The sequence below is a fragment of the Salvelinus fontinalis genome, chromosome 2 (genome assembly GCF_029448725.1).
Source record: "Salvelinus fontinalis isolate EN_2023a chromosome 2, ASM2944872v1, whole genome shotgun sequence".
In the NCBI taxonomy this organism is placed as follows: Eukaryota; Metazoa; Chordata; class Actinopteri; order Salmoniformes; family Salmonidae; genus Salvelinus; species Salvelinus fontinalis.
The window spans coordinates 38963078-38985955 of NC_074666.1; the positions used below are offsets into that span (position 1 = coordinate 38963078).

The 22878-nt window shown below is 44.4% G+C and overlaps 1 protein-coding gene across 5 annotated transcripts in view; it reads left to right on the top strand.

Annotated features, from left to right (window-relative positions):
* LOC129818383 (homeobox protein cut-like 1) overlaps nucleotides 1-22878 on the top strand; it is a 240202-nt gene that overhangs the window by 129377 nt on the left and 87947 nt on the right. For all 5 annotated transcript variants that reach the window (XM_055874238.1, XM_055874220.1, XM_055874230.1 and 2 more), the window contains exons 4-5: nucleotides 17413-17491; nucleotides 21394-21531. In XM_055874238.1, the coding sequence (XP_055730213.1) occupies nucleotides 17413-17491; nucleotides 21394-21531 (217 nt within the window). The remainder of the gene's footprint in view (nucleotides 1-17412; nucleotides 17492-21393; nucleotides 21532-22878) is intronic.

A 22878-nucleotide genomic window follows, 5' to 3' on the forward strand; every position in this document is an offset into this window, starting at 1 on the left:
CCTCGCCAGGGGAGTCCATTATTTGTGTCCTTTTATGAGGCTCTCTAGCTCCCAGCCATGTTTAAATTGCATCCCCTTAAAAGATTCCAGCCAAACCACTCCTGATCAGAGCTGCAATCTGAAAGTCCAGGCAGACATGCCTTTCTCCGTTTCATAACTCACCACCCCCAACCTCCCCATTATGGCTATGTGTCACATCGTCTGATGCAAAGCTCCTCTTGATATCTGCCAAAATGAATGTCATTGGCCTCCTGAATCATTCCTTGCATATTGGGAGAAACTTGTTGCCTATTGTGTCTCCTGTACTGAGACTCTGCCTTTCTGTTTGTGTGATATTGTGGTATCTTTGCCTCAGAAATGTGAACACGGGTATGTGGATTAAAGGAAACAGTTCAGAGCAGGGGGGATTCACGGGGGGGGGGGGGGGTCTCATGGCAATGGCACTTTAACTCTATAGTCTGGAGGAGGGTGGGAGGCTCACACGAGGGGGCGCAATGCCCGCTATGCCTGCACCGGGTTTAAATCCCTGACCCTGAAAATGCGCCCTGACAGTTTAGGCCAGCCACAGGGAAGAGCAGCCCTGCTGATTTAACATTTTGTCCTGAGAGCCCTTGCGCCGCTCCGAAAGTATGGTAACTTCAGTATTGATTTAGGGGACTTTAATGATAATAATGTGAGCTGTGAGACTCTAGGCGGGAAGGGGGATGAGGGGTGTGCGAGTGAGAGCTGTGTTTCTGGCGCCATCTCTTAATTCCTCCTCCTCGAGTGCCACTCCTGCAGTAAATAAGGGCTTAGTGATTTGAGGCTTTATGGAGAGCATCAATACAGGCCCAGCCTAACTCCTCTCAGAGTGCTTCACTGCTATTCTGCTACTGCTGGGCCTGCCTCCTGCCTCAGCTGAGTCAATTCACTTTTAATATCTTTGTCAAATCAGGAGAAGTTTTGAATAGAAATTCTATGAATCAATTATAAAGAAAAATCTGTATTGAATATGTACTGATGTGGTCACAGTTGCGAACAAGTAATTGTTTATGTTTGTTTAAAGGACTTTAATTCTTCTCGTCCAAAGGAAGTGGCATTCATAAAACTGTCAACCGTTTTAGGAGACAGATACAAGTGTTGCCGTCTTCAAATTTGTCCCCTGTCTTGCTCGGTGCATATTTAATTTGGTAATGATGGAGGACAGTAAGATGTTATCACTTTATGTTAGATTGCATTTTACATTCAGAACATGTGTTTGTGAGTCTCCCTCGCTAATTCATGATATAAAATGTTTTGAATTCAGTCTAAACATTTACATATAAAGGGTGGAGCAGGCATTTAAATTATATCTGGAGCTCTCTTCCTTGTGTAATGCTTGTGTCTGATGATATGTCCAGACTACAGACAGAGCATCACTAGTTGTCTGACCCATGAGTAATCTCTCTTCAGGGAATACTGTCCTGTTTCTGATTTCCCTGTTCCAGGAGGATTTACCAGTACTATCCATTGTTACTTAGTGGAACAAACATTCTTACAATTCGATAAAGAAATGGCCCTAAAATGGAACCCTGTGGTGCACCTTTCTTTTGATTGGTTGTTTGCTACCTTATTTGTGTTTACAACAAATTGCTATCATGCTCAAAGATGTTCTATTACTTTTAACTTGATACCTATTAAGTTCATTCCACTGCACTGAGAAATTTGATTATTAGAGAAATCCCTTCAGAGAAATCGTTCATTGTAATCTTGGGAGTGCGTATTGAAATCAAACTGTCACACCTGTTCGTATTGATCACTTTGATGAGCACGTGTCTCCCAACGCTCCCCAACGCTCTATGAGAACCATTGTGTTGCCACAGTACACCGAGAAACCCAGTCGGATACATATCCCTGACCGTAATTAGTCACCATTACTTAATTATATTCATATTCCTGTCGGCTCTTTAAATTATTATCCAAAACAAAGCCCACTCTCTCACTAAGATGCCCAAGAATTTGACTTCCCTCTATATGGCTGCTAAATAAAACTCCTAACTGCTACTGTGTGACATGACTCAGTAATTGGTCAGTGGCTGCTATAGAGGTCGAAATATAGACCTCTGGACAGGAAATCCCCAATAAGAAACAGAATGCAGATGGGATTTAATAAAGTAAGAGAGAAGAGAAATAAAGTACAGTAACCCCAGCCTTGCTTCAAATGTCTGTCATCCTCGAACCATCTCAAAATGGCTCTCGCCGACGCCTCATAGTAAAGAAGCTTCTTAAGCCACTAAAAGCATTTCTTTATAATTCAGCAGCGAGGAGCGCCATGTAACTTTCATGAAGTTAAAGGGGCTGGAAAGACTGCTCCCTGTACACCTCTCTCAGGCAGGGCGGAACCGCACTGCAGCCCGTCTGGCCCATTAGCGTTCATTGTGGTTGGCGCAAGGGCCCCCAGGCCTATTATTGACGGAGGTAATCGCCCCTGTTTAAATCAACCCAGGTTTAAAAATACCCATCACCCACGTCACACCGGCCCGGCTCACAGGCACCAGTCTGAGATTCCTGCAACCATTTTCATTTATCTCCTCTGTGAATAAATAGGACGATTGGCAAGGACAGGAAAAGTCCCTGACCTTCGCAAAGTCCCAACTTATCATCACGGGAATTTAGGGTTTCACTTTGTTTTCCATGAGCATCAGCTGGGTGAGAGATAACGATATACTGTAGATCTCAGCAACTGCTTCTCGTGTGAAAGCAGTATTGTTGACTGCTTAAATAGGGAGGAAAACAAATGACAAAATGGATACTCTTGGTGTGATTCAAAGTAGCAGATTGTCAGATGCAGAAGATGCAGTACACAAGCATTATGTCTCTCCATAGGGGGAACAAGAGAAATAAGGTTATTTTTCTGCTCCCTCTGTTCATTATCTACAAGGCAGAGCATGACGTGCGGTGCATTAGAATATCTGAGATGCTCCACGACTTCTGGAAGGCCTCAAGGGTTAGGGAAAGGGCCAAGCCAGGCAGCCAGATCTCTTTCAGTTTTTTTTATTTGTGAAATGAGCGAGCACTTCTTTTCCTGTCAGGAAATGAGAACACAATGGGGAACAGAGCTCAGCATGCGGCGCCCACAGGCCCATGTGGACCCACACCACAGCAGGGGGGAGGTGGGGGAGGGAGGGAGTGGTGGAGAGCTCAATGGCATCCCCTCTTGGGGAGAGGGGGGTGGGTCTTTCTACTATATCCCCCCACACACACACTGCCGCTGTAGCCTCCCCCTGTCTACTTACACACATATGCATGCCCACAAACACATTCCCGGCATCTCCTGATTCTGCCCCTACTGTCGCCAAAACCTCTGAGGGAACCCGTCCTTGCATGTAGCGTGAAGTGTGACGCGTGTGACGCCACCAGAGTGTTCTCTGTCTCTCCCTGGACCACCTCTTCTTCTCTAAGACACCGCTCGGAGTCTATCCCAGATACACTATATATACCAAAGTATTTGGACACCCCTTCAAATTAGTGGATTTGGACATATCAGCCACACCCATTGCTGACAGGTATATAAAATTGAGCACACAGCCATGCAATCTCCATAGACAAACATTAGCAGTAGAATGGCCTTACTGAACAGCTCAGTGACTTTCAACGTGGGACCGTCATAGGATGCCACCTTTCCAACAAGTCAGTTCCTCAAATTTCTGCCCTGCTAGAGCTGCCCAGTCAACTGTAACTGCTGTTATTGTGAAGTGGAATCGTCTAGGAGCAACATCAGCTCAGACGCAAAGTGGTAGGCCACAGAAGCTCACAGAACGGGACAGCTGAGTGCTGAAACGCATAAAAATAGTCTGTCCTCGGTTGTAACACTCACTTCCGAGTTTCAAACTGCCTCTGGAAGCAACGTCAGCACAAGAGCTGTTAGTCGGGAGCTTCATGAAATGGATTTCCGTGGCTGAGAAGCCGCATACAAGCTAAGATCACAATGCGCAATGCCAAGCGTCGGCTAGAGTTGTGTAAAGCTCGCCACCATTGGACTCTAGAGCAGTGGAAACACGTTCTCTGGAGTGATGAATCTGTGTATGGCGGATGCCAGGAGAACGCTACCTGCCCCAATGCTTAGTGCCAACTGTATAGTTGGGTGGAGGAAGAATAATGGTTTGGGCCTGTTTTTTATGGATCAGGCTAGGCCCCTTAGTTCCAGTGACGGGAAATCTTAACGCTACAGCATACAATGACATTCTAGACGATTCTGTACTTCCAACTTTGTAGCAACAGTTTGGGGAAGGCCCTTTCCTGTTGCAGCATGACAATGCCTCTGTGCACAAAGCAAGGTCCATACAGAAATGGTTTGCCTGAGATCAATGTGAAAGAACTTGACTGGCCTGCACAGAGCCCTGACCTCAACCCCATCGAACATCTTTGGGATGAATTGGAACGCCGACTGCAAACCAGACCTAATCGCACAACTTAACTAATGCTCTTGTGGCTGAATGGAAGCAAGTCCCTGCAGCAATGTTCCAACATCTAGTGGAAAGCCTTCCCAGAAGAGTGGAGGCTGTTGTAGCAGCAAAGGGGGGACCAACTCCATATTAATGCCCATGATTTTGGAATGAGATGTTCGACGAGTGGGTGACCACATATTTTTGGTCATGTAGTGTATATTTGCTGTGGCAGTAAAATGTTTTCTTGATGACAAACTGTCACCGTAAATGAAATTGGGAAGGAAGAACATAGATCGAATCACTCAGCGGCATGGAAAGAAGTCAGTCGCTAAGGAATGAGGTTTAAATGTGAATAAATCTTTAGTATGCAGTGTAGGCTATTCTTTTATTTAAGGGCACACAGAATCAGTGTGACTCATTCAAACCCCACCAAGCCTAGTCAGGCAACCGAATGATACAGAGACATTCAGGAGACATGATGGCTGTGGCAGAGAGAGACATGTACAAAGTGGCATAGGAGTAGGACAAATGCAGGAAGTCACTACTGATTTTGCATAATTGCGGTGTAATTTTGGACGGCTGTCTCTTCGTAAGGGCACCGGGAGCCCAGGGAGAACGCTGTGAGGTTGGCAGCTCTCACAGCGCTGGGAGTAGTGCAACACTCACTGACAGTGTGTGTGTGTGTTAGCATAGGCGTACAATAAAAAGGGGTGACTGGGAAGGGCCTCAACCTTTTAGGTCATTAAAAGTGTTTTTTCAAGAGGATATTGTGTGAATTTCACATACAATATGTGTGTGATTGTGTAAAGGCATACCTGTCCTCGAACCCACTCCTCTCTGCCACCTTATCCTTGAATAAGGTGTCCCTCCAGTATATGATTTAGCTAGCCTCTCTTCAGTGGCCCTTCCCCCGACACACAGAGACAGGGGTGACTGTGATGATGGCACAGGGTGGTGCCCGCTCTCTGGGATCTCCCTATGACATTGACGCTGATGCCAGGCGACGCCCGCTCTGCCCCAGAAGAGCGACGTGTCAGCCATCACAGACCATCACTGTGTCGCCGCTCCGCTCGCACATCCTATCTTAGATTCACTCGTAATAACTGATCTAGGATCAGATTACCCAACTCCCGATACTCACCTCCAGCATTAGGGGGATTACAAAAACATCTGACCCTGGACTAGTGGTTAGAGAAACATCAACCTGTTTTTCTAATGTTAGGCTACAGTGATTAGGATAGTTAGTAGAACTAGATATCCATACTACTGTAGCTGCCTACAAGTAGTGTTTTAGACCTGGCCCCCATACGACAACCCCAGGTAACAGATATGGAGCGAGCTAGCTGTTTCCTGTTTCCCTGGGAAGCCCAGCTCTATGCTCTTAAGTCACCATCCTCTCAGACTATAATTCCCTGCTTAAAAGAAAGCTGCAAAGCCAGTAATGCCTCCTACCCAGCCCAAAAAGAAACACACTCAAACTCTCTCTCTCTCTCTCTCTCACTCACACACCACTCTAGATCAGTTATCCACAGCTTCAAACCTGCTCTGCAATTACAGGGTTAGGCCAGGTCACAGACGGAGACGAGGCCAACGGTGTCCCCTGGACCCTAAGCCAGTGCCAAAGCCTTCCTTGTGTTTCATCTAGCTTCTACTAGCGTCATTAGGTTAGCAACTGCCATGCTATTTTTAAATTGTTCCCCCACCCCTAAGGAGTCTAGATCATTAGTGGGGCGTTATGGTATACCTGTGAGCTCGACACACACACACACACACACACACACAATTATATATGTGTTTTTCTGTGATCATTCAGAAGGCCGCCCAGCCGGCGTTGCCAGATGCCCTCCCCTGTCAGAATGGGCATGGAGCTGCATTGGAGAGCGAGACAGATAATCTGCACTTTGCCATGGCCGCACAGTCACGCAGGGCCTTGGCACTCAGTCACACACACACCGGTGCCATCCCTCCCATTACCTTACCTCTCCCTCCTTCCTCACTGCCCCCAGTAACTATCTATCCCACTTCACCTTCTCCCCCTTCCCATCACTTTCAACAGAAAACCAAGGAAGGAAAGCAGCCTTTTAAAATGGTGTCTGGCAGATCCCTTGCCCAGTAAGCTGTGAGCTTTAATTGCTCCATCTGCGATCGAGAGAGAGGATGAGGGGTGGGGGGGAGGAAGAGGGAGAAGGAGAGAGAGAGGGTAAGGGAGGGGGGGGACTGTGTACTTTGATCCAGATGTTTTCCAGCGAAAGCCCATCTGAAAATGTATAATTTCTCCTATAGGAGTGAAATGTGACTGGGGCTCACTGGCGTTTGTCAGTGGCAACTGCCTGTCTTGCTCCATAAAACAAAACCTCTAACAGAGTCTTGGCAGCGGACGTCCAAAATACTGTTTTTATTTGATTTCTCCTTTTTGGAACCCATTGTTTGGTGTCTGTACACACTATATGTCTCTTCTGGACGCTTTTAACTTGGTGTGTGTGTTAGTTGCTGACTTGCAGTAGTACTGTGCCACATCTTTTAGTGAGGTTGAGCAAACACTGCCACCCTATGGGTTGGGAAGGAAACTTTAAATATTGAGGGAGGGGTGGTGTGTGTAGTGTGTGTGTGTGTGTGTGGGAGTGATCTTTGTTGACTGACACAAGCAGTGTGTTACCCCTACCTACAGTGCATTCTGAAAGTATTCACACCCCTTCACTTCTTCCACATTTTGTTATGTTACAGCCTTATTCTAAAATGGATTAAAACAAAAATAATCCTCATCAATCGACACACAATGCCCCATAATGACAATGTGAATAAAAAAAAAAAAACATTTTTGCAAATAAAAACAGAAATACTTTATTTACATAAGTATTCAGAACCTTTGCTATGAGACTCGAAATCGAGCTCAGGTGCATCCTGTTTTCATTGTTCAACCTTAAGATGTTTCTACAACTTGTTTGGAGTCCACCTGTGGTAAATTCAATTGATTGGACATGATTTGGAAAGGCACACACCTGTCTATATAAAGTCCCACAGTTGACAGTGCATGTCAGAGCAAAAATCAAGCCATGAGGTCGATAGAATTGTCCGTAGAACTCCGAGACAGGATTGGGTCGAGGCACAGATCCTGGGAAATGTACCACAACATTTCTGCAGCATTGAAGGTCCCCAAGAACACAGTAGCCTCCATCCTTCTTAAATGGAAGACATTTGGAACCACTAAGACTCCTAGGGCTGGTCACCCGGCCAAACTGAGCAGTCGGGGGGGGGGAGGAACTTGGTCAGGGAGGTGACCAAGAACTCAATGATCAGTCTGACAGAGCAGAGTTCCTCTGTGGAGATGGGAGAACATTCCAGAAGGACAACCATCTCTGCAGCACTCCACCAGTCAGGCCTTTATGGTAAAGTGGCCAGACAGAAGCCACTCCTCAGTAAAGGCACATGACAGCCCACTTGGAGTTTGCCAAAAGGCACCTAAGGACTCTCAGACAATGAGAAACAAGATCCTCTGCTCTGATGAAACCAAGATTGAACTCTTTGGCCTGAATGCCAAGCGTCACGTCTGGAGGAAACCTGGCACCATCCCTACGGTGAAGCATGGTGGGTAGCAGCATCATGCTGTGGGGATGTTTTTCAGCGCCAGAGACTGGGAGACTAGTCAGGATCGACGGGATCAAGATCAAGATCAGGATCAAGCTTGTAGCGTCCTACCCAAGAAGACTCAAGGCTGTAATCACTGCCAAAGGGCTTCAACAAAGTAAAGGGTCTGAATACTTATGTGAATGTGATATTTCAGTTTTTAATTTGTTATACATTTTGCAAACATTTCTAAACAGTTTTTGCTTTGTCATTATGAGGTATTGTGTGTAGATTGATGAGGGAAATAAACTATTTAATCCATTTTAGAATAAGGCTGTAACATAACAACGTGGGAAAAGTCAAGGGGTCTGAATGCTTTCTGAATGCACTGTATATGTACGCATCTACCTTAATTACCTTGTACCCCTCCCTGCACATCGTCTCGGAACTGGTACCCCGTGTATATAGTGATCATTATTCATTGTGTATTTATTCCTAGTGTTATTATTAACATTCAATTATTTTTCTATTTTTCTCTCCACTTTGTTGGCAGGGGTCCGGTAAACACACACACACACACACACACACACACACACACACACACACACACACACACACACACACACACACACACACACACACACACACACACACACACACACACACACACACACACACACACACACACACACACACACACACACAGAGTATACCAAACATTAGCTGCACCACCCTCTTTTGCCCTCCATTCGTCCAGCCCATGCCACTTAAATATTTTGTCTTGCCCATACACAATCCATGTTTCAATTTGTCTTAGGTTAAAGAAGGAATTTTAAGCCTTGTCTCCTCCCCTCCATCTACACTGATTGAAGTGGATTTAACAAGTGACATTGATAAGGGCTCATAGCTTTTACCTGGATTCACTTGGTCAGTCTGTCATGGAAAGAACAGGTCTTCTTAGTGTTTTCTACACTCAGTGTATATGTTTTTGGGATGTACAGTAGCTCTTTACTCCTCCTCTCGTGCTTCCCCCCTCCCTCCCCTTCTCATCCTCCTCCCATCCCCTCCTCTACCGAATGATGACCCAGTTAGCGGCGATGCCAGGACTGGCAGGCTGGCTGCTCACACTCCCAGAGCAGTGGAGGAACGCGCAGTCAGCAGCAAGGCTAAGACCCGGACGTGGCTCTCAGGAGACATGTGACACCTCCGCGCACACACACGCACACGCACACCCACACACACACAGACACAGACCTAAACACTTGCATACAGTACACACAGATACAGTAGACACACACACACATGCTGCCTCAGGGCTACTCGGTGCAACCTCAACAACAGCCATACACATGAAGCCTCTGAACCCCACAGTAGGCGGGAGTTAGATCCTGCTGTCAATCAATAGCTCACATAGCTAGGCCAATGGGACACCTTTCTTACTCTCAAGTAGATGTCTGCAAGTGTATAAAAAAGTTTACCACGGTTAAATGGTGAGTAAAACGTAAGTTTTATTAGTCATATGTACAGGATACACTATACATGGTGCATCAAAATGTTTACTTGCAGAAGAACAGTACAATGGGTCATTTTGACAAATAATTCATATTTTTTTTTTTTTTTTTTATCTTGTTGAATAAAGGTTATACTGTGTTATTTTCCTCTGAAGATTGGTACCGCTCCTATTAGATCCAAATGTCATACAATGGCTATCTATACGTGAGGAAATGATTTGATTGACAGCGCATGATAACGAGGTGGTTTAATGTATAGAGCACAGCTGAGGCTTTTAGGCTTACACGTGTGTGTGTGTGTGTGTGTGTGTGTGTGTGTGTGTGTGTGTGTGTGTGTGTGTGTGTGTGTGTGTGTGTGTGTGTGTGTGACACAGATCATATAAAAAGGTGTGTGTGTGTGTGCCACAGATCATATAAAAAGGTGTGTGTGTGATGGTGTACATGGAGTACTCACCACTAATATAGCTGATTCCATGTAAAGGAAAGCTGATAAACAAAAATGCATCAAAGCGAGAGGGGTGGATTATTATTTGTGTCATATGTCTAACCAACCATGCTATTTAAACAGGTTTGGACAAAACCCTTTCTCCTCTCTCGCCAGCTGTTGTCCAGTGTGTGGTATTGAGGGCGAGAGAGGGTTCAGGGAAGAGTAATCTGTGACCTGTGTTTGAGCACCTCTGCCTACTTCTCCAAGGGCAACGGAGGAATATGATGCAGTATTTGACTTGGTCCGTGACGCGTCTCCAAAGTGTGTTTCCTTTCCTTTATCATTTAGACGGTATAACACAACCTGCTGATGTTATGTTCTATATGAAGTACCTTGGTGAAAGCTGTAATGTATTTGCTGGATGGGCGGGTATTTGAGTGTAGTGTTGGTTTGGAGCTAAACATAGCAGTTTTCATAACATATTTAAATCATAAATATTATGATTTTTGAGCCTCATGCAGTACAGTGTAGCTAATGTTGAAGCAATGCTGTATCATATCACCAGCATACTAAAGCAATGTCATGGCTATGAATCAGCACTATACTCCTATACTTTAGTGTTGATGAACTTGAATGCAAGAGCTGTGGCGCCTCTTGGCCCAATGCCAAATCACGTCACCTTCTTGATGACTCATTGGTTAGCTGCCTTGTTGCGTTCCAGTTGTAGGAGAGCTCTGTCTGTCTTCCCAGAGTCCACAGCAGCGAAGCACTCAGCCTTCATCATGAACTAAGAGAGTTGGAAGCTCAATATCTTTAAGCAGGTTGTTACACTGCTATGAATGCCTTTCTAAGACATACATTCTGTGGTGGAAGTATTACAGCACTAATAGATCTGGAGCTGACGCTGTTAAGGATGAATTAATTTTTATATAAATGCAATCCGATTCATGTTGAACTACATTTGAGCTGACATCATTTAGTCGACTGGTCGATTGTTTAGTCGAAAGCCTGTTGGTCGACCGAGATTTCTTCAGTCGAAGAGTCGCAATGTTAAAAAACCCATGTCATGGTGCACAAGACACCTGTCTGATTCGCACCTGTGTACTTATCCATCGCAGAGGCCATGTGGTACTAACATTTGATATGGTTATATTATGCAAAAGGTAATGGTGCAACACTAATAAATCAAATATGATTTTATAACAAATGCGCTTTCTCTCGCGTTGGATGCGGTCACTGTCCGCGGTTCTGAAACATAATCTTCAGTGCGCCTTAGAATTGGCGCCTTTCCCTATGTTGCTACTGTATGTGCTTAATAGCAACGTTAACCAGCCTATTGGGATTGAGAACAATGCAGCAGAGGCAGCAGCAGCATGGACGAGAAAACAGCCCTTGCCGTAGCCTAATTGTCTAAGAAAATTGAGGAGAGAGGAAACCCCAACTTAATGAGGTCTACTGTAAAATCAATAGCCTAACTGTTAAATGTGGCTGGCTTTATAAATCATCCATATATATCTACAGAAATAAGAGATCTCGTTTCTGTTGCCTGTGAGTGTTTGTTTACTGATTCCATGAGCACCAAGCCTCATGCCACAGGAAATTGTCTGATAAAGCAATTTTACCGATTTGGCTGTTTTTAATCTTTGCTATGCTGTAATAAAGGCTTTACTATTTTATGTCGTTAGAACAGACTGGTATTACTTATTTATTTGGTGTTGTTTACACTGTTCCAAACAGGCAGAAAAATAATACTGTAATCTAACAGCACCTGTTTGTCACACATAATATGCATGCAGCTCTCTCTCCTATATCCGCCTTTCTCTTGATCTCCTTCTTATTGGTATTATTACAGTTATTATGATCACCATAATAATAAGTAATGTCATTATCATTAGTAGGCTTTATATAGTATCCTTGTATATAACCACCATCGTGCTGTAGGTCCTGTTTAGTCTTGATACCGTAACTTATTTAGGCTTATTTCAGTATATAGGCTACTGTATCAATCAATCACTCATGAATTCCTTCATGCCATCACACAGCATATGATACATTCATGCTTTGAAATGCAAACAAGCATTTTAGTTTTCAAATTAAATAACAGAGGCTGCTTTCAATAAATAGCCCAAACAATAAATAAACTGCAATTAATGAACGCATGCAACTGTTTTTAGTCTGCGGTAATAAAGGCTTTAAATTGTAATTTTTTTCATTAGAACAGACTCTCTGGTATTTATTTAGAGTTGTTTACACTGTTCCAAATGGTCAGAAAAGGTACACATAATATTCACACAAAGCTTGTTCTGATACCCTAATTTTTCTTGATCTCCAGTAGTTTCTACAACTAAGTCAAATGTCTTCCACAGATCTGACTTCCCCTTTCTCTCCTGAGCAACCAGCAAACATTCACCTGTTTTGAGTTTCTTTTTCATGTCCTCTGCATCCATTTTGCGGTTACTGTGTTCGGAGTTTGTTATAACCAATTTATTAATGTGATTATGACAGGTCAGGTCCTTTTGGTCACATGCAAGCAATGCTTACATGTTTCACATAAAGAGAGCAAGGGTTGAGGGAATGTTTTTCCTAAACAAATTTGGGATTTCAGTAACATACCTTTTCAGTCAGAAACAAGTAAGAAACTAAAAGGCTGAAATGTTGCAGCTTCAGCACGGACAGCGCAATAAACACTTGCTGTGCTGGCTTTTCGCTGCAGTATGGAGGAGAGCGAGACAACGTGTGCCAGTCACACAGCCACTCGCTGTCATTTTTTTTTAACACAGTGTGACCATCGGGCTCTTTCTTGAGTAATTTGTGTTAATTATTTAATCAAACTGTGTGCTTAAAGCATCAGACAAGCTCAGTGCATATTTAGTTGATTTTATTCAAATGTGTGTGTGTCCAGATATATGGAAAAATACGTTTAAAACATTTGACCAATCGATCGGTGGAAAGAACAAGGGGACTCTCGGTCGACCAAGATTTATTTTAGTCGGGGACAGCCCTAAACTACAAACAATGCATTCAGAAAGTATTCATACCCATTGACTTATTCCACATTTTGTTGTGTGAGTCTGAATTCAAAATGGATGAAATAAAACAAATTCTCACCCATCTACACACAATAACACATAATGACAGTGAAAACAACATGTTTTTAGAAATGTTTGCAAATCTATTGAAAATGAGATACAGAATATCTCATATACATAGGTATTCACACTCCTGAGTCAGTATTTTGTAGAAGCACTTTAGCAGCAATTAGGGTTGCACATTTTGGGGAATATTCAGAGGTGGAAACTTTCCGTGGGAATTAACGGGAATATATGGGAATTAATGGAATTATATGCAAATGTAATATTAATACCATTTCAATGTAGATGTTTTTTACATTGGATATATTTACCATATCATATGGAGACCGAAACATAAACCTTTTACCTTATCATAAGTAGACATAATTGCAAATGATTAAATCCTTCCAATAGAAATAAAAAAATGATTCAGTTACGAATTGAACTTTAATCAAATGAGTTGACTCTTCACACGGGATGATTTCACTGAACAACAAAAGAAACGGAATATTGAATAATCCCCAATGATCCATCGCATCTCCCAAAAATGTTTTCAACTTACATCTGTAAATTGAAAGCCTAGAAACTAAAGCTTTGGTTGTTTTCCTCTCAGGCGTCCATGTCTTTTCCCTGGACCTCCTCAATGTCCACCTCTTGAACATCAGACTGAGGCCTCATCTTCACTGTCACTTTCCAACCTTGTTGAGGATGGCTCGTTGTCAGGCTCAAAAAGCTTCAAATTTGCCCGGGTGGCCACCAATTTTTCAACCCTTGTATTATTGGTCAGCCTGTTGCGTGCTTTGGTGTGTGTGTTCCCAAACCAGGACCAGTTGCGCTCTGAGGCGGCTGATGTTGGTGGGATTTGAGGATGATTGAGGCAACAGGGGAAAGAGCCTCAAATCCACAAAGTCCCTTCCACCAGGTGGCTGATGCAATATGGCAGTCGTGCCAACATATCTCATCTCCATTCCAAAGCCCTTGCTTGGAAGTGTACTTCGCCAGACTGCCAAGAACCTTGCCCTCATCCAGGCCAAGGTGGTGAGACACGGTAGTGATGACACCATAAGCTTTGTTGATCTCTGCACCAGACAGGATGCTCTTAACAGCATACTTGGGGTCCAACATGTATGCTGCAGCGTGTATGGGTTTCAGGCAGAAGTCTTAATGCTTTTTGATGTATTTCAGAACTGCAGTTTTGTCTGCTTGGAGCAACAGTGAAGTGGGCAGTATGAATTTCTTCTCTTACATCTGCAAGCAGAGTCTGAACATCAGACAGGATGGCATTGTCTCCCTCAATCTGTGCAATGGCTACTGCTATAGGTTTCAGGAGTTTCAGGCTGCTTACCACTCTCTCCCGAAATACATCATCTAGGAGGATCCTCTTGATGGGGCTGGCCGCATCGGCAGACTGTGATATGGCCATTTCTTGGAGAGACTCCTCCCCCTCTAGGAGACTTGTCAAACATGATGACAACACCACCACAATGGGTGTTGCTGGGCAGCTTCAATGTGGTGCTCTTATTCTTCTCACTTTGCTTGGTGAGGTAGATTGCTGCTATAACTTGATGACCCTTTGCATACCTAATAATTTCCTTGGCTCTCTTGTAGAGTGTATCCATTGTTTTCAGTGCCATGATGTCCTTGAGGAGCAGATTCAATGCATGAGCAGCACAGCCAATGGGTGTGATGTGAGGGTAGGACTCCTCCACTTTAGACCAAGCAGCCTTCATGTTCGCAGCATTGTCTGTCACCAGTGCAAATACCTTCTGTGGTCCAAGGTCATTGATGACTGCCTTCAGCTAATCTGCAATGTAGAGACCGGTGTGTCTGTTGTCCCTTGTGTCTGTGCTCCTGCAGAATACTGGTTGAGGGGTGGAGATTTAATTATTCCTTGCCCACGAACATTTGACTACCCATCAGAGATGATTGCAATACAGTCTGTTTTCTCTCTGATTTGCTTGACCTGCACTTGAACTCTGCATCCAGCAAATGAGTAGATAAAGCATGTCTGGTTGGAAGGGTGTATGCTGGGCGAAGAACATTCAGAAATCTCTTCCAATACACATTGCCTGTGAGCATCAGAGGTGAACCAGTTCCATTCACAACTCGAGCAAGACATTCATCAGCATTTCTCTGACTACGTTCCTCTGTTGAGTCAAAAAAAAATCTGATTCGGCCTCCCGGGTGGCGCAGTGGTCTAGGGCACTGCATCGCAGTGCTAGCTGCGCCACCAGAGTCTCTGGGTTCGCGCCCAGGCTCTGTCGCAGCCGGCCACGACCGGGAGGTTCGTGGGGCGACGCACAATTGGCATAGCGTCGTCCGGGTTAGGGAGGGTTTGGCCGGTAGGGATATCCTTGTCTCATCGCGCTCCAGCGACTCCTGTGGCGGGCCGGGCGCAGTGCGCGCTAACCGAGGGGGCCAGGTGCACGGTGTTTCCTCCGACACATTGGTGCGGCTGGCTTCCGGGTTGGAGGCGTGCTGTGTTAAGAAGCAGTGCGGCTTGGTTGGGTTGTGCTTCGGAGGACGCATGGCTTTCGACCTTCGTCTCTCCCGAGCCCGTACGGGAGTTGTAGCGATGAGACAAGATAGTAATTACTAGCGATTGGATACCACGAAAATTGGGGAGAAAAGGGGATAAAATTTTAAAAATAAATAAATAAAAAATAAAATAATATATAAAAATCTGATTCCAGGAGGACCATGAGCTGTTGCTATCGATAAGGTTAATCATAATCACCTCTGACAAAAGTCCCTCTACTTCTATTCGAGGTTGCTTGTTGTGAGCGCTGAGGGAACTTTATGCACTTGGCCAGATGATTCTGCATCTTTGTTATATTCTTGACATATGATTTGGTACAGTATTTACAAATGTACACAGCTTTTCCTACATTAGCTGCAGTGAAATGTCTCCACACATCAGATAGTGCCCGTGGCATTTTCCTGTAAAGATTAGAGAAAAATTAGTAAAAAAACCCAAATACAATCCCATGTACAGATGAATAGTTAAGCAGTTAGATTAAACAACTCCTTTGTAAGATAAATGTTTTAAAATGAAACATGTATTGAAACAGGTGAATTAACACTCCTCAGTTATCAGGCTGAAGCAAGCTAAAACCTACATGGTAGCAAAAACTAACTAGCAGAAATTGTTAACAAGTTAGAAATGATTTAAACACACTTTGCTGTAGGCTACTATTTACTAGTTAATATTAAATATATTCACCCCACCCAGTATTATAATCAAAACTGACCAGAACACATGTAGTCCTTGGCTCAGACAGTGTAGTAGTGTGGGCTCAACATCTCATTAGTGTGCAAGATCTTGAGAATCAGCTGTACATGTGATGGAAGAATGCACTGTGCATGCATAGGGTTGCAATTCCATTGAATTGGGGATAGTTTAACCAAAATATGCCACAAGACCTAGAATTGCCTTATGTGTATCCCACAAAAAAAGGTTCACTGTTATCAGCTAACGTTTTTGATGAATTTAAGCAAAATTCCCGGGCTTAACTTCCCATGGAAGGTTTCCGACCGTTTGCAACCGGAGCAGCAATTATAGCTGTGAGTCTTTCCATACCTGGATTGTGCGATATTTGACCATTTATTATTTTCAAAATTCTTCAAGCTCTGTCAATTTGGGAGTTGATCATTGCTAGACAACCATTTTCAGGTCTTGCCATAGATTTTCGAGTAGATTTTAGTCAAAACTGTAACTTGGCCACTCAGAACATTCACTGTCTTCTTGGTAAGCATCTCCAGTGTACACCTTTCTTACCTGTCTCCTCCCTGTCTCCTCCTTGTCTCCTCCCCTTCATCTACACTGATTTGAAGTGGATTTAGAAAGTGACATCAATAAGGGATCATAGCGTTAACCTGGATTCACCTGGTCAGTGTATGTCATGGAAAAAACATATGTTCTTAATGTTTTATATGCTCAGTGTATATTTGGGCTTGTGGTTGAGGTTATTGTCCTGCTGACAGCTGAATTCATCTCCCAGTGTCTGGTAGAAAGCAGACTGAACCAGGTTTTCCTCTAGGATTCTGCCTGTGCTTTAGCTCCATTCCGTTTCTTTTTTATCCTGAAAAACTCCTCAGTCCTTAATGGCATACTTCAGGATTTTGGATACCATTTATTATGTGTCTGTGTGCAGTTTGAAGGAAGTTGCTAACCAGTGTTAGCGCAATGACTGGAAGTCTATGGGTATCTGTTAGCATAACACTCTAGCAGATACCCAGAAACATCATTGTGCTAACTCTACTTAGTATTGGCTTGCGAAACTACCTCTTAACTTCCTTCTTACTGTACACAGAGACACAAACATTTGACTGATATGATTGTTGTCGTGTTCTCTGATTATAAGTTTGATCTCCTCTCGACCACTCTCCCCCATCTCTCTTTTCTTAAGCAATATTTCCATCTTTCCTTTCAGATCGACGCGGTGAGTAAAAGAAGTAAAGAGTCAGAGGCTGCCTTCCTGAGCGTGTACAAGAGATTCATCGATGTCCCAGGTAAGTCTCAGCTCAACCGTGTGGGTGGGTGTGTGTGTGTGTGTGTGTGTGTGTGTGTGTGGAATAGAGGATGCAACACAGAGATTTCCACAGCAGCCGAGGCAATTCCAGCATGTTTATGAGACACACATTTCTTGCGCCCCACACACACACACACTTCTGATTACTTTTCCTGATGTTCCTGAGACGATGTGCCTCCAGGAGCCTGTGGGGAAAATGAAGGGATGGGGAGGACATTGATGATTTTAACACACTGACAGAGACCAGTCACTATTAATACCAGTGTTGTTGTCCATGGAGATCTCCTGGCCAGTGTTTTTTCCACCTAACTAAAGCACTGAGGGACTTCCTGGCTAGGCTGACTAATAGTGGGACAGTCAACAGGGGAGGGTGACTGTAGTATGTGTTAGTCTGTGACGAACTGGGACTTCTGAGCTGGTTCGTGTGTGTGTGTGTGTGTGTGTGTGTGTGTGTGTGTGTGTGTGTGTGTGTGTGTGTGTGTGTGTGTGTGTGTGTGTGTGTGTGTGTGTGTGTGTGTGTGTGTGTGTGTGTGTGTGTGTGTGTGTGTGTGTGTGTGTGTGTGTGTGTGTGTGTGTGTGGCTGTCTGGGAGGCTGTCTGGGAGCCTTGTCTGCCAGCAGTACATTTTCTCCTTGGTGAACCTTATGGAAACACATGCGAACACACACACACAGGCCTGTAGGAGCAAGCCGGCCTGCTTGGGGAACCACTTAGTACATGCGTAAATTACTGTTGTTGTGGTTTGGAGATCCCAGCCCTGCCTAGGATCTCTAAACCACATCACGCATTCACACACAGCTCAAAGCCTACCAAGACAGACAAGCAGCACCTAGAGACCTTTGCCTTGGCTCCCGTACATCAGTCCGTGTTCCAAGTGTGTGTGGGGGGGAAGTCTAGGAATGTCTATGTATTATCAGTGTAATCTGGAGCCTGTTCATTCTTGTCTCCACGTCTGTATGTCTGAGGATGAATGATCACTACTCCACTGATTATCTCGTATGTGTGTGTGTGTGTGTGTGTGTGTGTGTGTGTGTGTGTGTGTGTGTGTGTGTGTGTGTGTGTGTGTGTGTGTGAGTGATCACACACACCTTAACGTTAGTGTGTATTCACCCCTTGGAGCTCTGCTGAACACACCAGGGAAAATACACACCCTCATACACACCCTACCTGACTCTCACCCTGATGACACTTGGTGGTAGAATGTCAAAGTTGACAGGTGTCTCCACCTACTGTCTTCCCTGTCTAGCCTTCTCATAAAGCCTTTGGAAATATTCACACTGTTCTCACAGACAGCCCAGTGTTCTGCAGCAGGCTGGAGTGGCTGCACTGAGCAGTTGGCACTCAGTCTCACTCCTTCTGCTCCGAGCACACACACACTCTCTCGCTCTCTTCACTCACACACACGCGCACACACACACAGAACCTCGCCCATCCAGACAGTGTTGGTGCTGCCACTGCCTGTCTAGTGAAGGGACAATCTCCCAGTTATAAGTTCCAGGGAGGACAAGAAGAGAAAAATTCCGACACACACTGTAGTCAGTCCGTCTGTTCTGGAGAGAGTAGCAATAGAGTGGTAGGCACTGGGACTAGGCCGACAGAGACAGGCTAGATGTGATACAGCCCTGTACTGTGACAGCACTCATCACCATAATGTCACATTATGACCTTCTCTCCTGTCACATTGTAGTTCACGTTGACAGTCGTTTTTTAATCATATGGGGTCATTCAAATCACCCTTAACAACAGAGGGTATCATCATAGATAATATTGAAATGGAATTAAAAGATTAGTTCCCATCCAACCCTTCAAGAATGTCGGTACTACTGTAATTCTTTATGACGAGAAGTCAAAGTACATTTTCACAATCAAATAGGGATTGGTGTAGCATGGGAACAGGCTGTCCATGGCCAGACCAGAGCTCTTCTATCTGTCCAATGTTGTAGAGTCTTAGATGAACACTTTGTGTTATGACGTAGGGTGTTAGAACACCGCGCGCCGTTGTTGACATAACAGATCTTTTGATAATGCTGTTGTGTCCTCAGCGGCTTGGCTGGTACTCTAGACTGCTTCTCCCTCCAAGGACGTTGTGGACATAACTTGGCCCTTGTTTCACGTAACAGAAGGACTATCTTAGTGGGGAGAGGAGTTTATCAGATTCACAATGCACTGGTGTGTTTGACGTGGTGTGTCCACAGCGCTTTCAGAAAGTATTCACACCCCTTGATTTTCCACAGTTTCTTGTGTTACAGCCTGAATACAGCCTGAGAATATTTTGGTCGCTGCCGACACACAATACCCCATAATGTCAATGTGGAATTATTTCGGCTTGGAATATATGCTCTTATACTCTCCCTCTCGCTCTTCCTCCTTTATTCTCCCTTTGTTTACCCCTCTCTACCACTCTTTTCATATCTCTCCTCTTCCTCCCCCCCTTTCCTCTCTCCCTCTTTCTCTGCTCTCTCTCTCTCAGGGCCAGGGGGGCTAATGTAATCATATGATTACATAATTAACCCAGCTGTCTCATTAAAGAAAATCAACTGGAATTGGGGCATAATTAGTCATACGGCAATTAGCGGCCGCGTCGATGCCGGGCACTGATGAGGCCAGGACTGGCAGCGCCCAACGTGCGAGTGGGGGGGGACTCAGGGTTAGAACACCCTGCCAGTCTCCAAATGCCTCCCTTACCCATCCCCATCACCACAATTTCTGACCTTGATTCAAAAGAGGACCACAATCAGTCATTGACTTTTTCGAGTCATCCGCAATGTGTTTTACAGCTTTGATTTAATTCAGTTAATCAATATATACATTAATCAATCCACAGTTTCCACCACCTTGGGTTGTGCCATTAGCTGAGGACCGATCACAAATAGGCACTGTAGTCAAGAGTGTAGTTGGGCAATATATGTTCTGCAAGGGTGTATATTATTTTCATACAAGCCCGCTTTAGTCTGTCTACAGGAATGTGTTGTTGTCCCATGGGTTTCTCTGCCCAAACCCCAAAGATAAGAAAGTCATCATCATTGTCCTGAATCCTAGCTATCGCCCCTCTTCCTATCTCTATTTTCCTCTCATTCATTCTCCCTGCCTCTCCCTTTCTTGCCCTTTTTCTCCCTCTCTTCGCCTCTCTTCATCTTCTTTGTCTGGGCTACTTGTTCACGTGACCATTGTGTGTGTGTGTGTGTGTGTGTGTGTGTGTGTGTGTGTGTGTGTGTGTGTGTGTGTGTGTGTGTGTGTGTGTGTGTGTGTGTGTGTGTGTGTGTGTGTGTGTGTGTGTGTGTGTGTGTGTGTGTGTGTGTGTGTGTGTGTGTGTTGCAACCACAGCAGCGCTGTCTCAGCACTCCTGCTCTACTCTGTACGAATGGGGGCAGCTATACATAGCTCTGCTGCTCTGGCACCCAACTCACACACACACACACACACACACACACACACACACACACACACACACACACAGGACTCATCATCAGTCAGCCTCACGTGACTCGCCCTGGCCACTCATGGTCACTGCCAGGGACACAAAACCCCACAATACACCTTATTGTTGCAGTGCCTGGATTGGTGTTTGAATGGAGTGAGAGGTAGAGGTTAGAGACAGAGAGAGAGTGGTAGGGAGGGATGAATGGACGGGTGGGTCTTAGGATCTCCTCAATGAACTGATCTTCAAAACATGCTACACTAATACTAATCATATATACACCAAGCTGTTCCACTTTGAAAGGTTGCCCTGGTGTCAGACATGCTTTGTGGATTTGCATAGCCCAATCCTGTGTAGTCTAATGATTAGTAATGTATATTGTTGATTTGTATAGTGATTAGTGATTTCTTGTGATTTGTGATGCATAATGATTAGTAACATAAATGTCCTCTCCCGTCCCATCAGACCCTGTGTCGGCCCTGGAGGCTGCCCAGCAGCTACAGCTGAAGGTCCAGAGGATGCACGACATCGAGACGGAGAACCAGAAGCTCCGCGAGACGCTGGAGGGCTACACCCAGGAGATCGCTGAGGTCAAGAACCACGGTGAGACTGAGACACACACTCTTATTTGGTTTTATTTTGTGTAGATCAGCTTTGATATTGCAGATTGTGGCTTCTATCAATGTAATTGTCTGAAACATTTCCAATCACCCATAAACATTTTTTAAAATATATATATATATTTGTATTATTTAAAAAAGATATATATTCAAAATTATTATTATTAGGTATATTTTCCTTCACATACTCTTTGTTCCTACAGTGCATTAGAAAAGTATTCAGACCCCTTGAATTTCTCCACATTTTGTTATGTTACAGCCTAATTTAAAAATGGATTCAATTAATTGTTTTCCTCATCAATCTACACACAATACCCCATAATGACAGAGCGAAAACAGAAATACCCTACAACTTGATTGGAGTCCACCTGTGGTACATTCAATTGATTGGACATGATTTGGAAAGACACACACCTGTCTATATAAGGTCCCAGAGTCAGTGCATGTCAGAGCAAAAACCAAGCCATGAGGTCAAAGGAATTGTCCGTAGAGCTCCGAGACAGGATTGTGTCGAGGCACAGATATGGAGGGTACAAAACAACTTCTGCAGCATTGAAGGTCCCAAGAACACAGTGGACTTCATTTTTAAATGGAAGAAGTTTGGAACCACCAAGACTCTTCCTACAGCTGGCTGCACGGCCAAACCGAGCAATCGAGGGAGAAGGGACTAGGTCAGGGAGGTGACCAAGAACCCGATGGTCAGTCTGACAGAGCTCCAAAGTTCCTCTGTGTAGAAGGGATAACCTTTCAGAAGGGCAACCATCTCTGCAGCACTCCACCAATCGGGTCCTTATGGTAGAGTGGCCAGATGGAAGCCACTCCTCAGTAAAAGTCACATGACAGCATGCTTGGAGTTTGCCAAAAAGCACATAAAGGACTCTCAGACCATGAGAAACAAGATTCTCTGCTCTGATGAAACCAAGATTGAACTCTTTGGCCTGAATGCCAAGCGTCACGTTTGGAGGAAACCTGTTACCATCCTGTTACCAAAGCCATAGGCATTAGCTCAGGGAGCTAACACAAGGATAGTTCACTGACCCGCTTACGATGGCAAAGACTCTCCATTGAGAGATTTATCAATGTTCAGCTATCTTGGAAAGGGATGGAACACCACAGCGATCTGGTTAAAATAATAGTAAAGTATATGTGCTATGTTAAAAGTTTGAAGAGGATGTCATCTGTAATACGGATACCGTTTCAATGGCCGATGTGCATGGAGCTACAATTCTCAGAACCTCGCATCAAACGCCGTAAAATAGCTAACGGCTAACATCAAGTCAGTGGAGCATCAGTGGACCCAAAGTCCTTCCATAAACCCCCAAATATACTG